Source organism: Falco cherrug, chromosome 6 (genome assembly GCF_023634085.1).
Source record: "Falco cherrug isolate bFalChe1 chromosome 6, bFalChe1.pri, whole genome shotgun sequence".
Lineage (NCBI taxonomy): Eukaryota > Metazoa > Chordata > Aves > Falconiformes > Falconidae > Falco > Falco cherrug.
The window spans coordinates 61,489,764-61,504,195 of record NC_073702.1 but is presented as its reverse complement, the minus strand read 5'-3'; the positions used below and the strand labels follow the sequence as shown (position 1 = coordinate 61,504,195).

At 39.4% G+C, this 14,432-nt stretch overlaps 1 protein-coding gene across 1 annotated transcript in view; it reads left to right on the top strand.

Moving 5' to 3' along the window:
* SLC35F1 (solute carrier family 35 member F1) overlaps positions 1-14,432 on the top strand; it is a 253,909-nt gene that overhangs the window by 224,469 nt on the left and 15,008 nt on the right. Inside the window, exons 6-7 of the mRNA XM_055714762.1 lie at positions 778-830; positions 6,623-6,777. Coding sequence (XP_055570737.1) covers positions 778-830; positions 6,623-6,777 — 208 coding nt within the window. The remainder of the gene's footprint in view (positions 1-777; positions 831-6,622; positions 6,778-14,432) is intronic.

Below are 14,432 nucleotides of genomic sequence, written 5' to 3'. Positions count from 1 at the left end.
TTGTTTTTCAATCTGTGTAATGTCGTGTTATATACTTGTTTAAAATATTGTCCAGACTAGCATGCAGAGTTCTGCACAGCAGGAGTTATATGGAAATCACAGATCAGAGGGTGATTAGCTAAGTGAAGACCTAGCTGGTGAGATACCTAATCTCCAAGGGTATGTTTGCCTGGAATGGGAAGAGCTGACTTGTTGACACCTTAAAATTTTCAGGACCTGGAATTTTGATGCTAATGTACAATGCAATACTTATTCAATGTTGAAAGTGGACTTTTGCAGCTTGTCCCATCCTTTGTTTTGTGACTTTCATTGCTGTGACTATTTGATCTCTCACCGTGTAACTAATCACAGTATTCTTTCTCCCCAAAGCCAGACTGTAACACCTATTTATTTGACACTGCAGAGCTGCTCTGAAGGGTCAATAACTCAGATACCTCATTAATCATTAAAATTCAAAAGCTTTCAGAATATTAAGTCAGAAGAGTACAAGAGGATTGAACATATAGGGGGTGAGCACTTTGGTATATGGAGAGCTGGAAATAAACCAGCGGAAATTGTACCCTATCATGTCTGATTACTGCCCTGAAGATCGTTCAGATTCACAGGCACAGGGATGATGCCAGAGTGGATTAGCAAAGTCTGATTGCATTTGGTTCCTACAGAGATTTTTTGTTATAAGGTTATTCATGTTGTTGTGTCCAGCATTTGAATTGAATGGGTAGCGGTGATTTAACTTCTGTTCTCTTCCATGAAATTTTGCCTTCTCTTCTCTTATAGGGCAATCATGGAACACAAAGAGCTGTTGAAAGTTCCCTGGGATTGGCAAATAGGTAAGAAAAGACTTTACCTCATTGAAGATAGTTGCTGAAGGAAGCGTGGAGACAAGCAATGTTTGGGGAGGCAGGCACAAATTTTCACAGGAGCCAATGTTTGTGACTTTGCCGCCAGTTACTGCCAAAGGTTGAACTCCATACCTCGACCTTTCTTAAATGATCTGTCCTTCCATTGCCATATTATGCTTTCCTTGCGCCATTAGGTTAAGCATATGAATGCCATAAGATAATTATTCAGACAGCCGTGAAGTAAAACAATAATGGGGTTCCAGTTCTAAGATTCAATGCAACACTGGGACAAATTAATGAGGTAGTCATTAAGAGCCAAACCTTTTCAATGAATGCCAAAGAAAGAAAATGGAACCTAACATAAAAAAACACAACCAAACCCAAAAACGTACTTGCAGTGCATATTATAGCCTCATAAACTCATTTCCAAGGGGAGCATTTCTGTATACAAATGGTTAATTGCTTTCCAAGTAGTCTTGGTGGAGCATAGCAGATGTGTCTTTTAGACAAGTTTAGGTAGCATTGTGCACAATGAAGCTTTTATGGTGTTTTGCGATGCAGTGGATTGCATTTTCCCATTTCAATTTGGAAGCTGAGTTTATGATCTAAGACTCCCTTCTAATTAGTCCGACAAATTATTTGCCTTAAAAGCAAAACAACATTTTGCAGAGCCCCTGTAATCACTCTTTTACTATTTATGACAATAGAAGAAATAAAAGAATACTAATAGTGTAGAGCTGATGTACTTAGCAGGGGATTCAAGCTTTGGCAAACCATTGACAATAGCTTGTTGCTTAGTTTCAGAATGAGCATCAAAATGATAGCTCAGAGGTGTGCAAAGGCAACTGGTTATGTAGGGAATCCCGGAGGACAGGTGATAGAAGTTCTGGAATACACTGTGTTTTCCTTAATTCAGAATTTCTTCTCATCATTATAAACCTTAATAAAGGCAGCGCGTCTTTCGCAAAACACTGCATGCACTTAAAAGTCTTGGACATTTGACGGTTGAGCTGTAAAGCTAAATGACAAGTCAATTTAAAGTATCCATGGAGAAACATACTCAACTGCGTACTATAAGTGTATTTGCCTTCTTTAATCTGAGATAATTAGCATAATTGCATCAGTATTTGTTTATACTTCATAATAAGGAGCTCAGGGACATAATTAATCTGGTACTGATGGAACTAGCAGTGGTCATAGTGAATTATCTACTACCCATGTAAATGTCATACATGCTACCATGGGAGTTCTGTTGTAACTCAGTATTGGTGAAACGCGCTATTAAAATAAAGTCTTACTTGGTCTGTCATGCCATTAAAATGTCATTGAAAGTTAGTCGCTAATTCTGAAGAGTCCCTATATGAGTCTCCTCATAAAGAGGAGATCATCTCATCTTAGCAAGAGCATCATAGATATGTACTTGTTGTGTTAGAGCAATCATTGGAAATGCAGTGTAGTTGAACACGGATCAAATGGTGACAGTTATGTGTAGTTCTGTGTTCTTCCCTGGCTTACACTGCACTCGGTGTGCTTTCAATTGCATTGGCAGTGATACAAGGTTGTCAAGTAGTGATTGACAAATCTATGCCAGGGTGTTCACAGCCTTGTCCTGAATAGTTATCCGCTGTGACAGACTCAAACCTACAGTCCAGCAGAGTTAAATCATCAGCCCTCTGAATGGTAGTGATAAAGTCACAGCAGGCAACCTAATAAATATCTCAGGGTGGCCTGTTGCCATCTGCCATAATTGTGCTATTAAGAATGGATTAGCTACCTTTCAACTGATGTAAAATGCAAGTGATTTTTTAATATAAAGATCTAAAGCCAATCTGTTATGTCTATCATGTTTAAAACAGGCTGTGGCCCTCCTGGTTCTAATTTTGGAAATTCCCCCGATACATAGCATCATCTTAGTACAAATCAGTGTAGCTCTGTTTGAATCCTTGAAGGTTTAAGTATTAATACTTACAGGCAACCTGACTGAAAGGAGAATCATTATACTGTTCTGAGTGAATGGTTTCATATGAGACTGTGACAGGTTTTGTAGAGTGATAGATTAAATAACAACAAACAAACTAACATCAGTTTTATTTAAGCGAAAAGCCATTTGAATCTCCAAGGAAGTGTCCTTTGTTACAGAGGGTTTGAATATTTCTGAATGGTCTTTATTCCAAGAAGACAGTATTAAAATCATAACAAATTCAGTTTCATCCCAATGGAATGATAGCTGTTGGAGTAAAAACACAAAGGCTAAAACATGCAACATTCAACCAGCATGCTCAGGAGCTAAAGGCAGAAGTTCCAAAGGCATGTTAGTCCTAGTGGTACTGGGGCTACTTTAGAGCAGTCCCTGGGGGCAGATCCTGCCCATCTGTATGAAGATGCCTAGTCTTAAGAGAAGTGGGGAAATACTGAAGGACTGGGACTTGTTCAGCCTGTAGAAGAGAATCACAGAATGGTCAGGGTTGGAAGTGACCTCTGGAGATCATCAAGTCCAACCCCCTGCTAAAGCAGGTTCTCCTAGAGCAGGTTGCATAGAATTACGTCTAGGTGGGTTTTGAATGTTTCCAGAGGAAACTCCAAAACCTCTCTGGGCAGCCTGTTCGAAGGCTCTGTCACCCTTGAAGTAAAGTTCTTCCTCATATTCAGATGGAACTTCCTGTGCTGTAGTTTGTGTCTGTTGCCCCTTGTCCTGTTGCTGGGCACCACTGAAAAGAGCCTGGCCCCGTCCTCTTGGCAGTTGCCCTTAAGATATTTGTTGACATTGGTAAGATCCTCTCTGAGTCTTCTCCAGGATGAACAGCCCCAGCTCTCTCAGCCTTTCCTCACAGGGGTGATGCTCCAGTCCTCTAATCATCTTCATAGCCCTCCACTAGACCCTCTCCAGTAGTTCTGTGTCTTTCTTAAGAGAGAGGCGGCTTTGAGGAGTTACCTACAGGGAGGTTATCAAAAGGACAGAGCCAAGGTCTTCACAACAGAGCATGGCAGGGGAGTGAGAGGCGACAGGCAGAAGCTGAAATGAGAGTGAATTCAGACTGGATAAAAGGAAAATCTTCACACTGAGGACAGGCAGGCAGTGGAGTAGGTTTCCCAAAGAGGTTGTGTAGTTCTCATCCTCAGAGGGTTCAAGACCAGGCTGGGAAAAGTCCTGAGCAACTTGGTCTGGTTTTGAGCAAGGTTTGAACTAGAGACCTGTGAGTTCCTTTCCAGCTTGAATCACCCCACAATCCTATGAGCCTAAGTGCCCAGTTCAGACACTTATGAGGCATTCACACCTAACCAGGCAGAACTGGTGACCTTACCCATCAGGGTGTACACTGACAGACAAGATGGGATTCCTTCCACCAGCTTTACATACCTGGGATGTGGACATCTGATTTATATAAATAGACTCTCTTTATCATCAGCATCAATAAACAGGCATGGCACAAATCCTACTATACTAAAGGTGGTGTCTTAAAGAGGCTGATCTTAAAAGATTGTCATATGCACCCTTACATTTCCCAGTCTCTTCATTGACCACCAACCCTCAGTATGTGTCCAGAGTTAGGTGGAATGAATCCCACCCACGGCTGCCTTCATGCATGTTAAGCCTTCAGTTAGGACAATGCCAGCACATGTGAAAGCAAACAGTTAGGATGATGAACTTCTCAGGGTTTAACACAGACCAGCTGATCAGCAAGTTGTTACAAAAGCACCTCCTGACTTGCCAGGTTGCTTCCTTCCAGTACCTGCTACAGGCAGTTGGTGCTGGTGACCCAGTGCCTGGTTAGATGTGGATCCCAGCACCTGCGACTGCAGCACTAGTGGCGATTCCCAAGGCTGCCATTTGCACTGCAGGGGTACCCAAAGAAACTGAGGCCCAAGCCTTTGACTTAAAACATATTTTTAATCAGAAGACTGGCCCTCTAAGAGGCAATATCTGAAAATCATATGATGTTATTTCCAGTTTGTTTTTTGTCACCACTAAATGCCATCCAGCTGGTGAGTATTACATGTATTTTAAGGTGTAAATGAAATGCTACTTTACAATCACCTCTGATAGGACAGCTACAGTTTAAGCAATTTTCCACTGTAACTGGAATGCCCTTTGGAAAAGCAGCCTGTGAAAGGTATGAAGTTGGCTGCCGAAGAATGTGAACACCAAGGCAATACCATAAAATTGTGCTGTCAATTGAGAGCAGAACCCAGCAAAGCACCCGGATATGTGTGGTAAATCCAAACTCAGAGGGCCTCAGTGGACCAGCTGGTGATTTGCAGACTGTACTTTGAGAATGCTGACTTTGGGTCCAGAATGACTTTTGCGCCTGACTTGTTCTTGATTGAAACCTGGAAGAAAAGCTGTTGTAATGCTCATGTATGCAAACAGTTTCTCATTGACAAAAACTACACTGCATTTGATGCAATCATTTACCTACTACGTAAGAGTTGCAGTTTGCATAAAGTGATTCTTTCAGGTGCTGCCTAAGACTGATTCTGTTGTTACCCATATGCAATGCATATACCCATATACAATACCTTAAAAATCTGTTACGGGTTAGTAAAAGCAGTTCTTCTCATTATCCATATTCTGAATATAAATTCCAATTCATTATCATGCCATAACAATTGATATACGGACACTGACTTATTGTGACTGCTGTGTTTGTTTCGGATTGATGTACCCTTCCATTCAGATGCTTCCAAGGGACTCAAACTGTCACAGCTGATCTTGTCCTTTAGATAGCTTTCCTAAAGAGTTAACTAAGTGGATTCACAAACAGATACAAAACATACAGGCTCCTCCCACCTTCTAATTCTTTTCAGGACTCGGGCAATCAGATTTTCTGCAAGTTTTAGTCAACAACAACATGCTCTGAAGAGCTGGTGTGAATCTAAATTTAGGCTCGTGCGCATATCAGCTGGGAATTCTGCAGCATACCGCAGCCTAAGAAGTATCATTTACATGAGAGCAGATGAGTGAAGTGTTTGCTGGTTTTTTAACTTCATATTGATTAATTTGCCTTGGGATTTATCAAGTAATAATTGAAGCAATGAATTTTTTCCTAGTAAGTTATTTAGGTTTTTAAATTAAATTAGATTTTTACTGTAATGTATTTTTATTATATTAGCATCTAACAATCCAATTTGTGTAAGGCACTCTGTAAACATGTAGCAAGAAAGAGTCTCAACTCCAGAAAGCTTTATTAAAGAAGGCAGACAAAAAGGGGCAGAAGAAGAGAGGTGCAAAACTGTGAAGCAATTTGTCAGGTTTGTTGGTAAAATAGGACTAGGACCTCTATCACCTGAGTGCTGTCCTCATGCGTTCATCCATTGGCTCATTAACTCCTCTGCAAATAGTGTTGCGTTCATTTTGTGGGTCCATTCCCAGGAAGCTATTGTGTGCTCTATCCCATTCAGATGACCTCAGGTGGTGTTGGAGACATTCGGCTCCTTAAGAGACTAGATTTGAGGTATCTGAATGCATCATTTAATCCAAATTTATGTTGGACTTGAGGTATGCACTTATAAGACACCGATTTAAAACAGTGCTGATATTATGGGGACCACAGAGGAAAGACCTCCTGCTCACTGCTGATATGATTTTCACTGGTTTTCTTATATATTTAGAATTATGGTTTTAGTCTCTCTCTCTATATATGTGTGTACCTTAATAATTTGATCCCATGTTTCTTTGAAAAAGCATTATTCTTTTCTAAAAACACAGCCTTTTTCCTCCCAATGCGAGCCATTTCTGCAGGCTATGAAAGGTCACTTTGCTTCTTGTTTCTCTTCTGCAGGTTTGTTGTATGTTGGCTTTAGTGCCTGTATGTTTGGCCTCTACAGCTTTATGCCAGTGGTCATAAAGAAAACCAGTGCTACAGCCGTCAACCTCTCCCTCCTCACGGCTGACCTCTACAGCCTTTTCTGTGGATTATTCCTCTTCCACTACAAGGTATGTGGAAATGAGAGATGTGTTTGGGTAGCAGCAGTATGCCTGAAGAAACATCAATGCAGAACAATGAAACAAAACAACCCTCCAAACTTTGTTAGATCTACACCGTAAAAGAGCAGATTTTTTTATTTTTAATACTTCAGGCTTCCCACACCAAAACCAATTCTATTTTATGATTTGTAGTTTTTAAAGAGAGCTCATTTTGGTCTTGTTGTTACTAGTTTTAAGATTTGAGTACCTGTTGGTCAGAAACTGTTTCACTAATTTAATTTTATTTATCAGAGATAACTTTCAACAGCTGTAACCAGACCCAGGGTGGCAGCATAAAGGGAAAGGCTTTTCCAAAAATCCCATAGACTTTTTTGCCCGGGAACAAGGTGTTTCATTCATACTGATTCTGAATTTATAGTTTGTCCATGAATTAAACCTTTCTTGTTAGCTAAACCAATGGCTTGCCTGGTAGTGTAAATGCCAAAATATACAGCAGATTTGTGTTGACGTTAAACTTTTACCTCTCAGGTCCTCTAATATTTAAAACATTGTGTTGTACAGGCACACATTTGCTCTCCAGTTACAAGGAATGGCACTTCATTATTCACAAGTATCCCCCACAGTGTCCATCATATGAAAGTAGCATCAAGGTGCTGGAGGTGATTGCTTTGTACCATCATTTATTCATAAAAGAAGGTTACTTGATAGCTAAAATAGTGGCCCAAAGGAGTGTTAGATAAATGAAAGCATTACAATTCTGAATAGCTAACCAACTCAAATCAGACTTTGTGATACTAATGGTACCTGAATTAATCTGAACAAGACAGTGAAAATTCAAAGCTTCAGTCTAACACAAAATTGTTCCTTGCTATTGCATTTTGGTTTGGTTTTATGGCTTTAAGAATTTTGCAGACAGAAGAAAAGCAAGTATAGCAACAAAAATTTGACTGAGAACACAATGTAGAGGTCGCATAATTTTCAACCTCATTGATGCCCTCTTTTTCTACAGTAAGTGCATGTCAGCCCTCAACCCCGGTGGCACCCTGGCCTCCCCTTAAGACCTGTTCTGAAAAAATGCTCAGGAAGGGAAGGCTCAGAACTGGAAGGTTTCTTGGTTGAAAGCAAGGCCTCATCATCTGTGCTGATACACTGGTTGAGTTCCACCTCTGATGTAGCTGGTGGTCCCTTCTGCCCCTTACTCATCTGATTAGAAAACTGAAAATCTCATTCTCCTATGGTTAACTGTATCATGCAGTATTCTTCATAAACTCTTACCGAACTCTTACTTCAGCCTGTTTAGGTTTTTTACCTCCACTGCTTTGCTTGGGAGACTGTTACTCTAACAATTACAAACCTTCTTATTTCTAGCATAAATTTACTTGTGGCTGGTTTTGTCCCACTCATTTTTCTGCCAAGAGTATCACTTAGTATGAAGAATGCCCCTGTCTCCGTAGCATTTTACTCCATTAGTACATTAACAGACAACAGTCATATCCTCTCTCAGCCCCTAGTTTACTAATCAGAGCAAGCCCTTCTCTGCACCTCATCTGGTTGGATTTCATCCTTCATGAGATTGTCCCTTCAACCTGAGAAGTAGGAAAGGTCCCTCCAGCACCTGGTGCAATGCTCTTGTCTCTCCATTTCTCCAGAAAGCCTGTTACCCCATAGATGGTAAAACTGTATTTACATTTTTCATCACTGCTTTTCCTTTGTGGTTTGTACTCAGCCTGCAATCTGTATAACTCATGTGTGTCTCTCCTTTGTTCTTCCCAGCTGAAGTGCTGATGAGGAGATGACCTTTGTCAGGGATTTCTGGAAGGGCCTTTACTTGAAATGTAGCATCAGTTTCCCAAGCTGTCAGTGTCTCCTTTCATACCCTTCAAACTTAGGTTGCAGAACAAATTTGAAAAGAGAGACTATATTCAGAGATCATCTAGATTTAAAAACCCACTTAGTTATCTGCTTATTTCTTTAGTTATCGTGGTTTTATCCTTAGTCAGATCACCTCCTCCTTTTCTTTGTGGTTTACTATCTGCTATCATTTTATATGAGGAATTAGAACTGTGAAATGTGCGACTTGCACTCAATAATGAAGTCTAATATGTTAACATTAAATGATCTAAATTAATTCCCCTCCTAAGACTGTGTACACTTGCTTGTTTTCCAGCTTCTAAAAAGCTGTTTCATTCCCAGCCCAGCTGTATGTCTCCATCAGATATGCAGCTCCTTCTGCTTCTGGCTGCACTGGCCAATGGGCACAGCCCCACTTCTCTGGGAAGCAAATGGTTTTATGCTGAATTAGGATCAACTGAGTGGTTTAATGCCCCTTGCAGAATATAATTTTATGAGGCTTTCAAGAAACAGTTATGATTTTTGCCCTGTGCTGCTACTTTTATCACCAGACAGGTTTATTGCACCTATAGGAGTAAATCTATGAAAATCCATGGAAACTGCAGGAAATGAGTTTAACTGTGCTTTAGAGCCTCTGAGACCAAACTAAGAAGAAGATTGTGTTTGAAGTATTTTGATTCGTTAGCATTTCATTTTTTTACAATACAGACTTGCAACATCATGATATGCAGGACAGTGAGTTTATAAACAGCTGCACTTATATTCTTACCCCGTATGCAGGTATCTTTGTAGTGCATTGAACGGTTCCCAGGCCCATAGAAGCTACAAAGAAATACAGTATGTTTGACACAGCTCTGGTGATATACTTGCAGTTAAATATGTTAATTGTTCAAGGTGTTATTGTATTAAAATGTAATGATTTATGACTTTCATTTTTTTCATATAGTCATAGATTGATGACTAGACTGTAGTGCGTCATTCTTAAAATTATCTGTACCCTTCAAATAAAAGTTCTCCTTTTAGTTCTTCTGTAATCAGTAATTGATTCCAAATATTCCAGTGGATGGGGAACTGTGTCTGGCCTCTTTGGTGGCTGAATGTTGGCCACTGTCATAGCATTTAAGTATACAACTCTGTATCTTCAATCCTTTTTTAAAAATTTCACCATATTGATACATTTTATAAAATTTTTATATTTTAAATTTTCCTAGCTATCTTTTCTCATTTCACCTTCTTCTTAAGCACTATTATGTCCTGCTTTGAAAAACAAAGGCCATCAGTCCTAAAACTTAACTAATTATTATCATCATCATCATCATCATCGTTGTTGTTGTTGTTACGTTATCCTCTACTATCATATTCATCTTAACCTCTTGTCTTTCAAACTCATCTTTTGATTTGAACTTTGCCTTGATTTCTTTGTTCCATGAACCTCAGTGGTCCAGGAGTACAAAAGCCAGCCTGCATAAAGCTCTGTCCCACCCCACACAGTCAGGAGCCCCCAGTGCCCTGGCCCCAGCGCAGGGAATGAGCCTGTGCAGCAGAGCCAAGGGGCTCCTGCTCCTGCGCTGGCTGGTTTCACCCATGCTTTCTGTAGATAGGCATGACGGTAAACAGCTTTGGAACCAGACAGTAGGATATGTTACAAGTGCGAGATGTGCTTTGTAGAGGGATGTCTAGGCATAGCATGGAGGAAGTTTAATGTTCTGAGTAACAGGACTGTCCTTGCCCTGTCAGAGCCCGTGATAGCCATTCTTTGTCATGGATACACTGACACCAGTAGTGCTGGGAAATAAAGGGCCAGCTCTCTGGGTGTATAGGGTTGGAACTTTTGTATAACTTCAGCTGGGTTTTGCTTAGGAGGTATTCTTTTTTACATTTTATTCTCAGCCTTAGCTTTATTTTTATGTGATTTTTTTAAACTTCATACTTTTCATTTGAAAGCCGTATGTTGTGCTTTAGTCATTCAAGCAAATTGAGTTCTCACTAAATAATCTAAGCAGTTTATTTTATGTTTTCCACCAGCTAGAGCATGCATACTGATTGTGTTCTGCACCAGCAGGTCGAGTCACACCATATTATATCATTACCTAGCAAGCCAAGTACAATCAATTATATTCTGCCTTGGAAAATTCATTCATTATTTTATCCAAGATGCAGCTATAAAAATGCAGACTTTCTAGATAGAGTAGCAATTTCCAAATGAAGAAAATGCATATATTTCATAATAAATTAAGGAAGTCATATATCATGATTCAGAATGGTGGACAGTGTCTGTGACAAAGGACTTGGATACACAGATAAACATGATCCTCAAAACCTTTTAGCACCAAAAGTGTGAAATAATGCTAGCTGAAACCTCACTTGCTGACACTTACTGATGTTTCTAAAAATGACTTTTCCTTGCTAATTCTAACAGCAGAGTCCCACCAATGGAAGGGTGCAGATAACCGTCTTCCCATTACATCAAAAAAAAGAGTCACGTAGGAGTCTAGGTGTGTCTTTGGTCACACTTGAATATATATTCCTGTGACAGAAAAGGCCACATCTGCTCACCCTTTGTCTGAGGGTGCAGGATGCTGTACACTAAAAGTGCTGTGAAGTAAAAATACAAAAAAGTATAGAAGCTGGAAAATTAAATGACTCTTACAAGATGTTGCACAGTCTGACAGTAGATTTTTAACAACACAGCACAGATATGGCAGCTTTGTGAAAATACTGCATTGTTAAAAGGATATCTCTTCCTTTCACAGTGTTATCTTGCAATAGTTTCATTAGTTACAAAGCATGAATAGTGAAACATGGATACTCACTGTTTTGGAGATGTCAAAAAGAGCATAAAAGATGCGGCATTTGTATTGCAGAAGTTACAATGAAAGCTTCAATATCAATTAGATTTCTTCAGACACTAGCTTATCATAAATTTCAAGTCTTGTAGATTGTTTTCAAAGCTTTTAGCTTGGGATTTTTTTTTTTATTTTTTTTGGGGGGGGGGTTGTCACATGTTAGAAGACTGCTCACAACACAACTGGTTAGGAGTTTTGTATCAAAATACGTTTTTGTTGGAAATGCCTAGTTATCAAAACAACAATGCAAAGTGAAAACCTCCTGTTTTCAGTATGCTCCCAAGGAAACACAAGCCGGCAATTCTCAGTCCCCGACTGTTGTTTTGCCCATTCATCTATGAGGTTGCAGCAGCACACATTTTCCAATGTTTTCAGATCTCAGTTGGAAGATCTCGGGCACAAGAAAACATGAGTTACACAGCTCATGGATTCTGTAAGCCAGAGAACAAATCTCAGTTCTGCATTAGGCAGCCCAGAACCCCAAGAAGGAGCTTTTAAGGCTTCCAGACATCTGCCATGGAGATAATCCTGACAGCTGCAGTAGCAGTTGCCAGAATTTCCGGCAAGCATACTTTATTTTAGGAACAACAGGTATAGGTGTTTTATAATAGAAGCAAATGCAGGATTTCTGTTCTTGAAAGAGCTTCAGTTTCTATTTTGCATCTCAGTTTAGAATTTTTTTCTTTTCTTTAATTATGGAACAATAATTTGGTTTCCTAACCAGAAACTAGTTCATAATTACAGCAAGAGAACAGCCAGGAGCTGATCTACCTACCTATGCATGGGTTTATATTCCCTTAAATATGTAATTTAGATTTCTTAATATTCTTAGTGAATGCCTGCTTGACAGGGTTTACTGACAACAGCACTGTTCTGTGCCTTGCTACTCCACACCTGGTTGTCACCTCATAGTATGTTTTTTGGGGTTTTTTATCAATGATCATCTGGTCATAATATTTCTTTTCTTTCTCCACTTCTCCCTCCCTATCGTGTGTAACTTTTTAATCAAAAAGGGGTTTTTTTATTAAAAGAGACATGTCATGGTATCACGTCTTCCTGCATAGCTTAAGTGTTAAAATGTTAAAAATTTTGTTTGCAATTTCAAAAGAGCTTTTTGGTTTGACATGGTTATACTCTTTTTAAATATGTGCATAAGGTAGGTAGGCAGGTAAAGTTTCGTTTGTATAAAAGGTGTTTGAAGCCAGTTGAAACTCATGTAATCACTAAACAGAACCAATTTCAGACTGAAGTAAGGAGTAGTTTGTACTGACAGACCGACCAGTCAGGGGGAGAAAAGCACCACTGTGTGACTGAGTTCTGCCTTTGGTCATATTGAACAGCAAATTGCCTAATTGATATTGGCTCCCCAAAAGAAAACATGAAATGAAAAAAGAATGTAAATGTTAATTGTAGTAAATAAATGCGTAAACTCAGCCTGTTCACAGACAGTCCCCGGAGAAAGAAAAGAGACAGTATACCTGCCTGTGTAATCTACTTAATTGGATGGTCAGACTTGCTTGCAATGAACCACTTAAGTGCTCTGACCTACAAGGCACTGGGAAAGTGGTTTACTTACCTTATAGTGAGAAGTTGTTATTTTTCAAACAAAATCATGAACAAAGGTTTTAAGTCCTCACATGGAACTTATTAGATTCTTCTGTTGTTTTGGTTTTTTTTATAAAACCCAAAAAGGAACCACAGGACTGTAAGTTCCCATTTCTCTGTATGGATGATGTTATGCTGAGGGTCAGTATTGCTTTCAGTTATTATGAAATACTCCTTCTTCAGTGTCTTCAACAAAGAATCATCTTTGGAGAATGAGTTGAACATAGATATATGAACAGGAATATATTTTGACTTCTTGAAGAAGTTAATTCACTTCACTGTCATGGGACCTGAATTTTCACCACCTTGCAGAATATAGAGTCCATCATCCCTCAGTCTTCACTGCTTTCTTAGCAGGGGTAGATAAGGGGGAGCAGTGTTTAGGGAGCTAGTGTGCAATGGTTAGGGAATTGCGGGGCGGGTCTGTAATTCAGGATGCTGCTTCATTTTGTATGTAATTTGAAGTCACTGCTGACCACAGTCAGAAAGGCTATAACACTAGTCTCTTGTGTACCCACCTCTGCCCCTGTACTCAACAATGCTCCAGACACAAGCACTACAGCAGCCAAATGAGGCAGCAACATCGTACTGGTGGAAAATGCAACGATATCCTTATGTTTAGCATAAGGCTCCCAGCCATCAGTCATTTTCATTTGAAGTTAATATTTGGATATTCGTTCTTTCTTATATTGTGTTTCAATATAAGGAAAATGTTGTTCAAAGATCTCTTAAATATACCACAGAGTACATTATGAAGTTTAATTCTTGCATTCTGAAGGAAATAAACAGTGTTGTGAAAAAAGGAGTGAAAAGTCATGTGGAAGGTAAAGGTGAAGTGCTTTAAAATTCTTACCAAATATGAAAGTGCAGTCATATTAGCAGAAATCTTCCTGTTATTGGAAATAATTAACTCCAGAATGATAAATCTTCAACAAAAGTGTATGGGTTGTAAAGGTGCTCGTGAGCATGGGCTGAAAAAGGAAATTTGGGGAGTTGAGCAATACAAATAAACAACAGAGAACAAGCAAGTTTTTGGATGAACTGCAGAAAGCAAAAAATACTGTAATAAACGCTGCCTTTTTCTTTATTACAAGAAAAAGAGAAGACAAGAAAACATAACAAAGACATTCTCCTATTGAAAGAGCTGGATCTTACCAACAACATAATTTTTCTAAATGATACTCAGTGAATACGAAAACAAAGACTAAGAGGCCAAGTTTCATAACTACTGCGGGGGGGGGGGTTGGGATAGTCAATGAGAACCTCAGCATTTCCCAAGTCAAGCATACTTTTGAAGACAAGGGAGTACGATGAATGTGTCATGCTACATACTTTGGCAATAATTTGCAACCCAAGGGAGAT